We start from the raw sequence: 15,474 nt of genomic DNA, 5'->3' as shown, positions 1-15,474 counted from the left end.
CAAGTAACAGGAACATAAATAGTGTTGAGTCAGCATCAGCCATTTCTTGTAAGTCCTGAGGAATATGCACTTATATACTCTCAAGTCAAAACAACAGGTCCAACTCCCAGCTGGAGCCTAAGGATGCTGAGCTTTCTGAACTCAGCTGCTCTTGTTTGTTGTTTCCTACAGACACAGAACGTGTACTCACATCACCACTAGATTTCCTGGCATGTAACATACAATCCAGAGCTGAACTGTGATGAACTGAGCTCTGTATTTCCTCACAAAACATCAAGCAGCTAAACCCAACACAACACAGTATGATACCATTTCACATTTCAACTTCTGCCTGGGGGAATAAATGTTTCAAATCACAAGCTGACACGGGCACGTCGGCATGGCAGGGAGATGATGGCAACATCTCCATAGCTAAGCCTAAAGGAAGATTTGCTCTCAAGGGAATATGAGGGAGAAGAGGGAGATTCTCTTCTGAAAACATTTTAAGTGTCTGAACTACAGGTCAATGACTCTCACCTCTGTGCCTAGGGAGATCATGGAGCAGATTGTCCTGGAAATGATGCTAAGCCACATAAAAAATAAGAAAGGGCTTGGTGACAGCCAACATGGCTTCACTAAGGGCAAATCACACCAGAATTACTTGCTGGTCTTGTACCACAGCCTATCATTAGAATGCTGGCTTCTGAAATTTCTCCTGCTTAATCTTCTGAATTTTTCCAGACAAAATACAGTAGCAACTCTAAATTTAAACTTATTTCTTTTGCTTATTTGCATATAAATATAGATGCCTTCCCTTCATCCATGTATCATCTCTGTCCTAGGCCACTTCTGAACTTTTCAAAAGAAACACAGAAATGCTTGTCTTTCAGATTTATATTACTTGGTTTCAATTTATGTAAGCTACACCAAAACTAGTATAGCTCATTTTTCTTCCATTATTTTCCAGTTTTGTCCACCTTCCACTGTACCACTGGCAGTCTTCTACTTACAAGGCCTGCAGGGATTTAGGAAGACAGGCTTCGCTTCTGGAAGGGGGAAATTGAGCTTCAGGAAGCCCACATGGAGAAAATGAAGCAAGGATCTTAAGACAACTGGGGCTTTAGAGAAGCACAGAGGGCTGAACAGAGGAGCAAGCTGTGCTGCAGAGACCTGCAGCCCAGTCAGAATCACCATTAGTTTCCTTCTAAGCTCATCTAACCCTGCTCTTGATTGTTTGCTTTTTTTTTCCTCCCACAGTGCAGTACCACATATGATATAAGCACAGGGAATGCAGAGCTGGAGACAAAGAAGTGTGAGAGTGAGGGAAAGGAAGAAGAATTACTGGAAAGTGTAGTTCAGAGGGGGTCTTCTCAGAGTTCCATTTTTTCCCCACATTTTTTTGTGCACAGATCCATCTCTACCGCACAGCTTTGTTACATCATGTATCCTACAAACACAATTTTTTCTAGCAAGGGACAGTCATATCATGTGATTATTGGAAAATGTTAGGCAAATTCTGCTGATGGTTTCAGACCCTTCTCCATTTGCACAGCTGTGAATTACCATTCTTTTTTCTGAATAGGAGTCATTTGCTATGAGACCCCCCAGATAATCATACATAACAACATTTCTGCATCTTCCCTGAATTTTGGAGATACAGCTTAGTTTTGGAAATCCTGACTCCTCATACATGTATTGATCACTATTAATGGGATGGAAATACATTACCTTTGTTAGTGGTTTTCATTTGTTTTTAACCACCTGCTGCCTTAGTGGCTAGAGATCACAAAGAGACTGCACTGCAAAACATACACTTGGTGTTTCCAGTGACCAAGCAAGGACTTGACTCCAGTCAGCTCAGCAGTATCTTAAATACCCCTCTTAACTGGGTATGTTCTCTTTAAAAGAAAAATGAACACTAAATTCTCAATCTTGTACTAAGGAGTGGCGAGATGTAACCGTGGTGGCTCACTAGAAAATGTGAGTTCCGGAGCTCTGGAACAGCTCTTTCCACTGAAATTGCCCTAAAAATACAGCAGCCCTTAATAAACTGTTGTCTGCTGCAATTTGTTTTTATATCTGTGAACTGACCTCCCTCTGTGTCGAGCAGTCTTTGAAGGCTTTGTGGAAGTCTTGGATTTGGGGCTGGGCACATCTCCGTTCTCAGATGGGGTTGTGTCCTTAATAGGTCCTGGTAAAGGAGCTGGCTCATGGATAATCAGGACATCATCTTTATTGTGCTGGCCCAGATGCTGCTTAGCAAAATCAAAGCCTTTCACACTGGGGGCTTGTAGCTGTGAGAAAAGAACAAAGACAAGAAACAGGAACAGTGAGTGACAATGAGTACAAAGGCCTTGGTTCAGATCTGCAAACAATGGCCACTGAGAGGATGGTCAGGCCATGGCAGTCTCAGGAAGGAACACGAGAGCACTAGGGAAAAGAAAAAGAAACTCTCCACAATTCTGTCACCTTACTGCAGTATATGATAGACACCTCAAAATTCCAAATCAATAAATCTAGTTAAAAAACAGACTTCTGATGCTGCTACTGTTTTTACTGCTATTTCTTTAGATTTAATCATTGTGTGGGGAACTTTTTGTGTACTCTTGAGTGCAAGGCTGTAGACACCTGTGTACAGATGGAAATGGCCACCACCACCAGGTCATATTTCCATTTCTTCCAACCAAAATGGATGCAGGATTTTAAATAATTTGAATACTGTCACTACTGATCTTTCTCATTTTGAGCTCCCCAAATCTGTGAGTGCTTATACAAACACCTAGTTCATCTGATGAAAGATAAACACTCTGCAGATCTGAGTTAAACAGCAGCCTGGCAATGACTTGTCAGCCAGTATTGATGCCTCCAGAAAAAAAATGAAAATCTGATTTTTTTATGAATTTCATACTGAACAGACAGAGAAATATACAAAAGGATTTGGGATTTAGAGAAATTATCCTAAAGACCTTATTCAATAGGCATCTTGCTTGAGAAAGACACAGAATTCAGCCTTTTACTTTCATAACTGAATTTATAAAAAAAGCTAATCTCACCTTATCAACGACTTGATTCAGACTTAATCAAGGCTCCAAGTTTCAAGCTCTCTGCTTATTTTTTGGGGGCTTTGGAGCAACTGGAAGATCTGAAGAACTAATTAAAAGAGTTTTTCCTCAAACCCCACTCAATTTCATGTTGTTTAGAAGTTGAAAGCAGAAAGAAACGTTGACAACTTCCAGTTTCAGAAGCACATGCACACTAAACCTGCTGCACACCACAGGCACAAAATCCTCTGTGTGCTCCCAGAGCTGATTTCCTGCAAAGTGAAGCAAGTGCTGGAGTGCCTTGATGGGTGCATCTGGTTCCAGATGTTTAAATGAACTCTTTTTCATAAAGCTTGGCATGCCAGCACAGCTAACTGCAAACACACTCCTCTGATACCATGCCAAAGATAAGCTTGCCTAAGGAATATTCTGAAACAATCTCTTCAAAATATTTTCTCAGTAAGCAAACATTTTCCAAATGTTTCTTGCACTCGAGCAAGCTGCCTGTTTAAGCCAGTAGATGGCAATAAAAGCTCTTCTGTAAAATCCAACAGTTTATCTGCTGAGGTTTTGGAGTTAATTTCTCACAAAATGAGTAAGGTCATTATTGGAACAAATCTGGATGTCTTCTGCTATGTCCATTTGTCCTGGGCTTCACAACAGTCCCTTCAATTCAGCATTATGGGTGATTTATTTATTGAATTTATGCAAATAACTGCAACCACGGATTCATAAAGGCACCAGGGAGCTACACTAGCTGAAGGTGTAACTGTGTCTCCATTTTTTTGAGTCACTGTCAGCTAGTGAAGCCTTCCTGAAATTTTCTCCCTTTCAGACGTTAAACATTTCTCTTCAGGACTTTGCTTACTTCATAAAACCCCTCCCCCAAAACCCTCCAAAAATCCCCATCCCCTCCCCCAAACACTTCTGAAGACAAACTTTTCACTTCTGCTGTCTGAATTATCAGGCCAGCCTGCACCACTGCTGAAACTTCTTAGCTACCCCACCTCACTTAGGGCCTGTCTTATGTCCATTCTCCTAGAAGATATTCCTGTGTATGATATTCTTCCTTTGAGCCTCCAGTGGCTTCCCTTTTTCCAACCCTTTCACACTCCCTGCCTGCCCAGCCCTGCTGCTGCTTCCCAATGATCACACTCTCTGGTTCACTGCGTTCCCCTCCACAGACTCCAGTGCCCTTAGCTCAAAGATGATGACATTCTTCACCATGTGCTAGGCACAATTCTTCCACAAATCAGTCTGGTGGTTCTCTACCCTTTTCTTGTCAACCTGCAAAGTTACCCCTGCTTTTTGAATAGTGTGATGGGTGGGGTGAGGAAGGACAACTGAAGAGACAAACATTGCAGGAAGACTGGAGTTACCAGGATGTTTTTACTAAGATTGCTCCATGTCTGAAACATGAATTTCAACCTATCCTGGAGTCATTCTAGCAGACTGAGTTTGTAAACCTGTTTGGAAGTAAAAAAACATACAAAAATATAAAATTTTCATTTTTTTTTTCAACTTTGAATAGTCTTATTCGTAGTTGCAGTCCAACATGACCTTTTATCTAAGCACAGTCACAGGAACAGATATATTTATGTGTCCAGGCACATGTGCCACAGCATATGTATGCATGAATGTTTATCTGTAAACAGACCACACAGCAGCTGAATTAAAAGGCTGTCAGTACTGCAGAGACCAGCACTCCCCCTGTAAGAAATGGCAGTAAAGATTATCTGAAACAACCACCAACAACTGGATCCTCTCACACACAAGCATTGCAATAAAGTCTTGAGTTAGAACATCATAAATTCAGTTCTTCCAGAAACCCTCCTTCTCTCTCCCACCCTGCTGGATCCTTGGCATAGACTGGCCCTTCTGCTGTTAGTCAGAGCTGGGCAGAATGTAAGAATGCTATCTGCAAAAGCAGGATCCCCATCTCATTTCACACAGAGGCTGGCAAACCCCACTGAAAGGAGAAGGGGATGCAAGATGAGTCTTTTATGCATGTTTATAGCTAGGGTGGCTGAGACTTTAGAGTTTCATGGACACTGGCTGGCAACAGAGGACTGGCCAAGCTCAGCTATCATCACCCCAGGCGCCACAGAACCTATAGCTATATTCCTTATATATATATATATATTCCTTATATATATAGGTATTTCCTTAAGTTGGAGCCAGGTAAACTCAGCTGGTGTTACTCTTCCCTTGACAAGCAGAACCATTCTCTCTGCCCCACTCTCTCTTCCTGCCAGCTGCCAGTGCTGGTTGACAGCACCCAAGAACCTGAGGCTCATCAGTCTTTACACTTTCAACACCTGGAGTCATAACAAGCTCTGTGTAACACAACGGAGGAAAAACACTCTCAGCTTTACAGGACAGCTCTACAGACCTCATAAGCACAGAACTGCTGTAATCCTCTGACAATTTAACTGGTAAATCTATAACAGGGCTTTGTCAACCCCATGCAAACATTTTCCTAAACCTTTAAAACTTAAGCCAGAAACTGGCAGCAAAAGCATTTCCTTCACACCGAACAACCTTCTTGTTCTCTTCAACAACCTATACCCCCTAAGGCCCAGAATGTGCACTAGAGCTTCTCCACAACAATTTTTAAAATTCAGACCGAGCATTTCATTTTCTCTTTCATTTTCTCTGGAAAAAAACCACTCCTTGTCATCTTAAAAAAATAGTTTCAGTACCAAACTGATACTTGAATGGAAATGGGCTGAATGTTTCAAGTCTTACAGAGTTCTGTACAGCCAAACATTTCTAGATATCTCCTGCTAAAAAAACTTCAGATGGCACTACCAGCTCAGCCAATACAAAGATTGTATGCATGTATGTATGTGTTTGTGCACATGAATGAAAAAACATGATAGAAAAAGATGACAATACATACATATAAAACATGATACATGACTCAATAGAAAGATGGTCCTCAAAAATTATAAATTCACTTGTTAAAAATAATATTATTTGAAAAACAGAAATAATAATAGGATTACTACTGTAGAAATAACATTGACATAAGCCTGCTTTGTTTTCTTAAAAACACAATCTACGCTTCTCATACTTCTCCTTGTAGGCCACGACAACATTATGACTTAAGTGAGAAATGACAGCAGCCAAAATCCACATTTCCAGTGAGAAGTGTCTGAAAGACACTGAACCACAACTCTGCTTTTTAAAAAAAAAAGACAGATCACTGACTCAGTGAAATGAATGGTGTTACTCCTGACTGAAGATGTTTCCAACATTTTCTTAGAAATTTCTGTGTGTCACCTGCTGAGTTCCTTCTTTTCTTTAGATCAAGTTATGTAACAGGTTGCATCACTCTGCCCATCTTGGGCCTGGTAGTCAGGATACCATGTGTGGATCAGTCGTATATTAATCATCACCAAGAAAAGAATGTGGTAGCTTTCCTAGAGCACTTCTAAAGTTTTGCTGATATTGCAATTAAGTTGTGCTGATACTGTTACTTGTTCAGGTACTGAAAATGAGCATCTTTTCACCAGCCTCAGGTGCCTGTACCCAGGACTCCACAAAACCAGTCTTGACAAAGATTTCTTGATTTAAATATAAGTTGTTAGAGGTTTTAATTTGTCTTTAATATACTTGTGAAAAGGAAAGAGGTAAACTACTCTGAAGCTTACCATCAAAATGAGCGTGTCTAAATTACTGCACTCATAAGGAATTACATTATTATACAAATGCAGAACCTGCCAAAATCTTAGAGAAAGATGATTTTATATTTCTAAGTCAAGAGAGTTTTTAATTCTACTGTTACATACTGAATGAAATATTAAAAAAAAAAAAAAAAAACCCAAACCAGTATTTGAAGCTCAATTCAGAGAAAAATCAAATAATTTCTGCAGGAGCCAACAAAATCTGTGCACCTCAGTTAACTCTTATTGCATAAAAACAGGGTAATAGTTTCAGCATTGTTCAAGCCACTGAAATACAAAATGGTTGCCAATATATTGTTTTTTGGATGCAGAGACACACCAGGAATGTCAACAACCTGTCTTCAAGAAAGCAAATGCTGCTAACAGTTCTGTGAGTAATTGCAGCAGAAAGCAGAAGAAAAGAAATATACTTAACTCAGTATTCTCCCTGTAGTTCCTACAAGCAGCATTTGAATTTGGACACAATAAGAATATGAAGAATAATATGAAGAATAACGTATCAAGACCATTTTCCACTGATTTTATACCATGGTCTTGCCTTGCTCCTTGTAGAGCCAGATGAATTGAGCAGAGTCTGTTAACATACATTTGTAAGGAAACAGAGGAGCTAAGCATGTGCTTTAGTGTCAGTGCATAACCTGCAAACAGGACACAACAGAAACCCTATAAAGAAGTCCTGCTGACTTACCACCTTACTGTCATACTAGCATATAGAATGTTATTGGATAAAGAAACTTTTCAGGAAAAAAAAAAAAGTCTATAAGCTTAAATACAGCAAGTCAACGAGACACACTGCTCTTAAAATTAATGCGGGTTGAAGATGTAAGTCAGCGTGATTTAGGACAGCCTAAAGCTACTACACATTGCCAACTGACTTCACAACCTGACATTCACACCAACCAAACTCTTGCTCATATCCCCAGGGCACCATAACATGAGTTATAGTGTGAATTCCTTGCATCACTCTCATGACGCATCAAAAAGGATAAGAATTTGTAGTTGCTTGTGTGCTTGGTAGAGTCTTCTTCATTTTAACTCTTTTTTCATTATGTGTCTACTATTTCATCCAAAAAGTCATCTATATCTTCTTCCCACAAGGACCATTCATCCATATGGTTTGCAGTCACTGTTCCACAAGATATTTCAAAACACCTACCAGTCTACCAATAAATGAGTATTCAGAAGTACTGAGGCATGTTCACATTCCAGTCTTATTTTCTTATTCAGCTCATTTTTCTATTATCATTCCTACATATCTTTCCACATAAGTACAAACTCTGTATTTTTGTTTGCATTGCTCTCCTTTGACATAAACCCCTTTGGGATGATGGCCAGGGACTGCCTGTAAAGTATGCATACAATATATACATATGATTCAGTAACAATAATGCATATCTGATTTAAGACACAAAACCCCTTCATTCATGAGAAAAGCATATTAGAAGATCTCATAGAAGGAGAGTTCTGACTCCACAGACACCTTCAAAATACTGAAAAAAGACCCACTTGTATCCCTTGAGGTCTTTTTGTCCTTTGTGTCTTTTGTGCCATTGTGTTTCTTTTCTGACATGGGATATTATACAATGTATTTGTACCATAAGCCAAACTTCTTTAAAACAAAACCCCAACACTAAGCATCACTGAGTAATGTGCAGAGGTGTTCCTTCAATTTTGCTGGTTTAGAAAATATGTTTAGGGACCAAAACAAAAAGTAGTCTCTAATTTAAATACCTTTACTTGGTAACAGTGTTGGTATGTAAACAGAAGTGCACATGCAATGACAGTTTCCTGTATTTATTACATCTTACTTGGGATGCCACCACCCTCCCACTACATTGGGGTGACAGCCTGTGCCCTCTGAGGCAAGCCTCAAACCAGAAGCAAGATTTTGAGACCTGTGGGCCAAAAAAGAGGCTGCAGGTCCAAAATGCCACCCATTTTCTTATCTTAGACCAACTACCTCTATACAAATTACATTTCCCATTCATCATCACAACAGCGCTTCGGTCAACTATTGCCATCTCTGGGAATAGGTAAAGCAGTTGAGCAAACCTGTCCTTGGGGAAAAGAAATATGCTTAGAGCTGCTTGGGTTTCTCTCATCAAGTTGGGAAAAAGTAGCACCCTGTATAGCCAGCACTGGCACAGAAAATCAGAACAAGCTGATGTACAGCCTGTGGTCCTCTTTCCCTCTGCTGGAAAGCCAGAACTGTGTTACTGCTTACCACCAAACAAACAGTAAGGAAAGCAGGAATCCCACAGAAAATACCTCCTCAGGAATTTTGCTTCTGGAGTAGGATTAAAAACAAATAAAGAAAAACCCAAACTTACAAAACTTTATAAAGCCTGAGATTCTCAAGACACCTGTCCTGAAATATTTTCTTAAGACGGATTCTTCTCGTGGATTTCCATCATCTCTCTTCTTCTCCTTTGTGCATTTCTTCCTGCCACACTAATATTACCATGACAGCTCAGTAATTTTCACAAAATACAAGAGGGATCATGTTGTTGAAAGCCCATAACTCTGAGTACATATATGCCCACAGGCTGCTGAGATAACTGCTGTAACAGGCAGAATTTTGTTCCTGAATCACACAGTTTTAGCTTTCCTTCTCAGACAGAAATGCCTCTGGGTGGATACTATCTTAATCATACTTTGTGAGGTTCCTTTGCACACTGGTTGGAGAGAAGTGTCAGAAGTAAGTTAGAAAAAGATTGGTAACTTTATACAATAGACAGGTATTTTTCATCCCTAGGTTATGTTAACAATTGCTCCTCTAAGTCCACGTACATAACTCCAACACCAACTGCAACCTCTAAGAGCACTACACATAAAAAAATTACAAATTAAGGGAACTCTTTTCTAAACTTGTGAAACAAACAAATACATTCTAACATGACTCTCACCATCTGCACAGACATAACACAGTCCAAAAACATATCCTCTTAGAAATAATGAGAGAAATGTTACCACTTTTAACTAGACTTCCAAGACAGAGCATAGGTCAGCAATTTTCATTTATCTTTTCATGCTGGTATTTTGTTGGGTTAAATGATTCACATATTTATATACCTAAGAGGGGTTTAATGTGCACAGAAAGTACATTCCCATGTACTGCAGAAATACTCTGCTTGCTGAAATCAAACTGCATGTTTCAAACACAAGTGCACAGTGCATTAAAACCTTAGGGCACAATGATTTAATGTTGGTGCATTTCCATGCTCCCAAAACAGCTAAATTCCACAGTAGATTCTCTATCATGTTTTTTTAGGAGAGAAAAATTTATTTCTCCAGTATTAATCTCATCTCAGAGGTTTATTATGCTTAGGATGGCACAACATTTACCTGTATCTTGAAAACAGATTCTTTTTGTTTAACTCCTTTTGAAAAGTAACCACTACATAAACATGACTCCATAAATCCCCTGACCACCTACATTTTGAATGGTATATTCAATTCTACTCTTTCCCTCTCAAAACAAATGGAACAGAATTAGAAAATGTTCACGTTACTTAAAGGTTCAAATGTCAGTTCAAAAGAATTAGAAAACTGGGATTAGAAAACTGGGGCTCCTCTGATTTGAAAAAGAGGTGACAGAGACAGCAATATGACAGAGGTCTATAAGTCAAGACTGGCAAAGATGAAGTGCCTAGGAATCAGCTGTTCCCTGCCCCCTCCAATACAAGGACTAAGGGCCATCACAGAAAAACTTAGAATTAGCAGGATAAAAGCATGGTGAAACAAGATCATGTGGTTCCTCATGTAACATGCTGTGGAAACCCCTGTCAGCAGCTGAGGTGAGCTCAGAAGGACCAAACAAGTTAATGGAAAAGATTTATGTGGAGGGTTGCTAAATATCATCACTTCTAGCCACAAGTAACTGGAGGCTGAAGAGTTACTCAAGGCAAAACAATCCATATACTTGCCCTGTCCTTCTCCCCTTCTCTTGGCTTTTCCTTGTGGCATCTGGGCTAGCTGGCCTTTTGGAATGATCTAAAGATAGATACTCAAACGTTTCTAAGAAAGCAGATGGAGACATTTTACTTTTAATACCTATTTGTATAAGCAGCATATCTAAGTGTGGCATTTTATTTCTACCACTTGTGAATAGCTAATCCTCATTACAGAAAGAGTTACTACAAAAGAGTTCTTTCAGAGGAATTGCCATCAGAGAAATGTATTGTTGAGAAGTAATTAAGATGTTGAATACTCTATCCCTCGTTAGAATCCAGCTATTGACTCTGAAGGAGATCCTGTATGCCATCCCCAAGAAGACAACAGTTTGGATAGTTAGTCAAGGTAGCTATTAGAAATGAATGGTATTTGTTATGCAAACATGAATCTCTTGCATAAACTCATGTCAGTTTTCAAGTAGTTTTTATAAGATTGGTGTCAGCTGCCTTTCTTAACATGAGTCTCTTTTGACTGAATTTTTCTGCAACGCAGAGCTGTTGCCTTGACATTAGACAGATGAACAAAAGGATTACAGGATGTCAAAACATCACAAGAATTATTTGCATCAGGAGCAGAAGCCTAGTATTTAGCCTCCAGCAGGGCTGGCCTCTGATCTTGGAAACATCCAAGAGATAGTCTACAGACTATACAATAATAAGCAAAATTCTCAATTCAGAGGTGTAAAGTTACACCTGACACATGACATTTGGATATCAGATATTCCTGCTTAGAGGGTGGAAATAAAAATCCACACAAGTGCCTCTCAGACATCTTGCAGCAGGCATGACTCATTACCTGCGACCGTGAGCAGATGACAGCAGACATGCAAGGGCTGGTGACAGTCCCCAGGAGATGATGACACTTGAGCTGAGCCATGCTGGCACAGCCCTCCAGCACTGGCATTACCTGTGCTGCAGCTCCAGGAGGAGGTGCAGGACTTTGTCCAAGGCTTTGAACACTCCACCTGTGCCAGGTGTAAACACCCACAGGAGGGGCACTGAACCAGAAAGACACAGTCAGTCTCTAGGAAGCACAGTGGCATGCAGAAGGCTCCAGAGAGGAGTGACATCTGACTGGAGAAGCAGACATTATTCCCCATGGGTTTTATGATGCACCCTTGGATACACAAGGAACTGAGCAAGCCACTCAAAGCTATCACTGCAAAAGCAATGACTTCAGCACACCCAGCATTTACAGGAGAACATCCAAGACATTCTATATAAAATGCCAATTAGCTTGTCCAGTTCTTGCCATTAGGGCAGGGAGCCTTTCCCTGAATAATTGTCTATAGCTGAAATTATCTCTGAGAAGTCCTAGGAAGGGATCTGATATTTTTCTTCAAATGCTTGTAACACAGAAAGGAAAGTGAAACCCCTAGAGAAGCAGGCTCCATTTTAATTTTTGGATGTCCAGAGAGAAAGAAATAATACTGCTGACTCTGCTTCCATTGTGAATAACATGTAAAATGGTTGTTTTGCTCTCTGGGGAAGAGAAAAGAAGTGGTTTTGCACAAAAACATCAGAGGCCCAGTACAGGTACAGAGCAAAATGATGGTTCAAGCATTAAAGAAATTCATCGAGTTTTTCATGAAGAAAAATTCAGTTGCCCACAAAAGGCACAGCTTCTTTGCAGGAAAAAAAAAAAGGCTTGGGACAAGCAAAAGGTTGGGACAATGTTATGGTGGATATAGACAATGGCAAGAGAGAAAATCTTGTTATTTAGAAATACCACTTGTGCATCTTTTTATTTCGTAAGGCAAGGACATCTTAATCCAGTGCAACAGCCCAGGTCATATCAAGGTGAATTTCCAGTAGGATGCTATGGCTTACAGAACAAGTCATGAATATTTGATGTGCCCTTTAAATATCTTAGTATCATCTCTTCAAAAGAATTATCCTTGCACAGACCAATGAATCTTGCATAGATTCACTGCTCTTCCCTGTTTCCTTAACTCTCAGTTTAAAAAGCATAAAAGTAACTTTGATCTAAGCATCTTTTCCCATTTAATCTCCACAATGGAAAAGGAAACCTAACATTTTACAGGTGTTATTAATCCTGTTCTGACGCAAAGGGATGGATTAGCAAATCACAATTTCTTCAAGATCCTTTATTTTTCCTTACTTCATGATGCAACCTGGTTTTGCTACTATCAGTTCCCACAAAAGATTTCTTTCCCATGTATTTATGTTTATATTCACTGAGGCAGCAGATAAATAAAAAATCCCTTAATAACAGGCTTCATCTCAATATTCTTTGCAGGAAGTAACATTATGAGCCTTTTAAGCAGGATCCTTGTGCCATCCTGTCTGCAAGACACTGATCCTGTCCTGAAGCTGGAAGGCCAGATGGAAAGAACACAAACTGGTGGAGTGGTACAGCCAAAGTGCAGAACAAAATATCCCTGTTTTTATCTACACTGCCTTGGAGAATGAGCTGGCCTTCAGGGTGGGGCCAAGCAGCACATCTGGACTCAATTCTAGCCTCAAGGCTGCTGTGGCACATCAGTATTCATGCAATCTTGGGAGATTCTGTGCACTTGTCACCACAGGATCTGGGTATTTTTCAACACAGCCTGTCCACTCAAGTGGGAAATCTGCTATTTCTGAACATCACAGGTGAGGGACTGTGACCCAACCACTCTAAAGGGGTGTCCACAGAGCATTTAAGGGATCAAACCCAATTGGCTGTGCTGGCAAGATATGCTGGGAGTATGACTGAATTGCTGTGTAGAACAATGCCCTGGTGAGCCTCACCCACCTCACCAAGGTGCACCCAAGCAGCCAAACCCCACACACCCAAAAGTCATGTAGGGTCTAAATGCCAGCAGATAACAGCACTGGGCTCCTTCATCAGAAGATAGACTGTGAGGTTATGAAGCTTATGAATTACTTTTATTTGTGACCATAGGAACACAGAAATCACACCTACTCTGTATAAGTAAACCTTTACATATGAAAGATTAAAAATAAAACTTATATTGCCTCAGTGAATACCAAAATGCTTCAGGAAAATCCAGGAGCTTCAAAGCAGAATGAAACAATTAAATGAAAGCAGAGAAGAAAGGAAGCATATGACTGACACAGGGGGCTATGGAATCCAGTAAAATTTGTAGGGTCTAAGAATCTCCCTGAAGAGGATAATGCAATTTGTAAGAGAGATTCTAACGAAGAATAAAAAGCTCCTGCATAACCTGTGGCTTACTTATGCAATCTGCATTTACAGTACATTTACAGAGTTCTCTCCCTCCATGTTCCAAGAAATCAGCCTTTTAGTCTTGTCTGCAGCACGAAGCACACAGGCTTCTTTTAAGTCACAGGTAACATAATCTGCTCTTAGCTTCTATTGTAAAGTCTAACAGATCATTATGCTGCCCACTGAACTGCTATGTTAAAGTGGCTAATTGAAGACACTGAAGAAAGACTGGTGACACCCCTGGAGATCCAGGATATCTGCTATCAGCTGAACAAGAAACAGGTGTCTCAGTTTCTTATCTTCCAATCAACGCACATTTTCAAGCACAAAACACATTACAGACTTATCACAAGGTTGAAAAGTATTGTCTCCTATTTCCAGCCTTATCTATGCTAATGAAAAACTCTATATTTACATGAATTTTTTGTTAAATATTAATGGAAGTGAGAAGAGCTAGCACACTATAAATGCATCTTTACGTTTTTTAAACATGAAATATAGATTCCAAGAGAAAAACTCAGATCTTTAATCTAAATATCTTTCTATTTACAGACGTAGTGCAGGCTTTCACCTTCCTTCAGTACCAAGGTCAAGCTCTGAAAATAGAGAATGGAAATGTGGCTGTGGTGAGGAAGAGGAAGCCTAGTCCATTTTTATAGACATAAATCCCAGACCTTTGATGATGACACTCCTTTGATTACTTCTTTGCATTTACTCTAATAAAAAGTATAAAATACATAGAAAATTTTAAAGGGCAGATCAAAAATTTAAGGATCAGATCAAATGTCCCTAATAATTTCAATGCTGTTTTGAGTGTCTGGGGGTCTTAGGGGGTGGTTGAATACACCCTATTCTGACCAAGAATTCCAACCCACTGTTCGAAGACATGAAATCCCAATGACAGCCTGATAGTAAGGAAGCCAGAGTACTGCTTTTATTCCAGGCAAAGGAGGAAATGGTCTGCAAAGTAGGTTCTTCCAGTTGCTTGATGTGCAAAGTGATAAAAATTTAAGACGCTTTTTATGGCTTTACCTCCAGTGGCACAAGGACTGAGCTGGATGTCCTTACTGGTTCTTTCTAGTTTGCTTACAGCAACTTCCCCAAAGAAGGCAAAGTGACAGGTTCCCTAGGCAATCCAAAATGAGACCTGAATATAAACAAGTTTGAGGCTTCTGACTCATGAATGATTAAGATGAAGAATACTGTGGAAGCAGTGGGGAAAAGCAACTGAGCCATTTTCTTAAAAGGAAGTAATTACATGAAAGATGTTTCTGGCCTTACAGTCAGTACAACCCAACTGCTTCCTTACAAAAAAGCTTGTGCTAGCAGAGAGGAACAGAAAATGTGATCAAACAGAGTACTGAGGGTAACAGCCCTCTCTTGCCTCTCTTGTATGACCCTTCTCAAATTAGTCAAAACTACTGTGGGGAACTTCCTCAGTCAAAAACGTGTGTTACATATTCCCCCAGCAGAGGTGAAACAAGGTACCAGGGGGTGGTGTTCATCAAAGGGTACCACTTGTTGCCAGCCTGGATTCCAACACACAGTTCTCAGTCACAAGACAAGTGGAAGTTGCTATTGATTTGTTCTGACTGCTTTGGAAGTGTGAGCGCTTTCTG

General features: G+C 40.0%; 1 protein-coding gene across 6 annotated transcripts in view; it reads right to left on the bottom strand.

The window, feature by feature from the left end:
- Window positions 1-15,474, bottom strand: part of KIAA1549 (KIAA1549 ortholog) — a 143,050-nt gene that overhangs the window by 25,437 nt on the left and 102,139 nt on the right. For all 6 annotated transcript variants that reach the window (XM_071422382.1, XM_071422385.1, XM_071422387.1 and 3 more), the window contains one exon: window positions 2,071-2,273. In XM_071422382.1, coding sequence (XP_071278483.1) covers window positions 2,071-2,273 — 203 coding nt within the window. The remainder of the gene's footprint in view (window positions 1-2,070; window positions 2,274-15,474) is intronic.

The sequence above is a fragment of the Agelaius tricolor genome, unplaced genomic scaffold (assembly GCF_023055355.1).
Source record: "Agelaius tricolor isolate 1412-34295 unplaced genomic scaffold, bAgeTri1.0.p SCAF_3, whole genome shotgun sequence".
In the NCBI taxonomy this organism is placed as follows: Eukaryota; Metazoa; Chordata; class Aves; order Passeriformes; family Icteridae; genus Agelaius; species Agelaius tricolor.
Note: the sequence above shows the minus strand (reverse complement) of the source record. Positions and strands in the feature narration are given on the sequence as shown.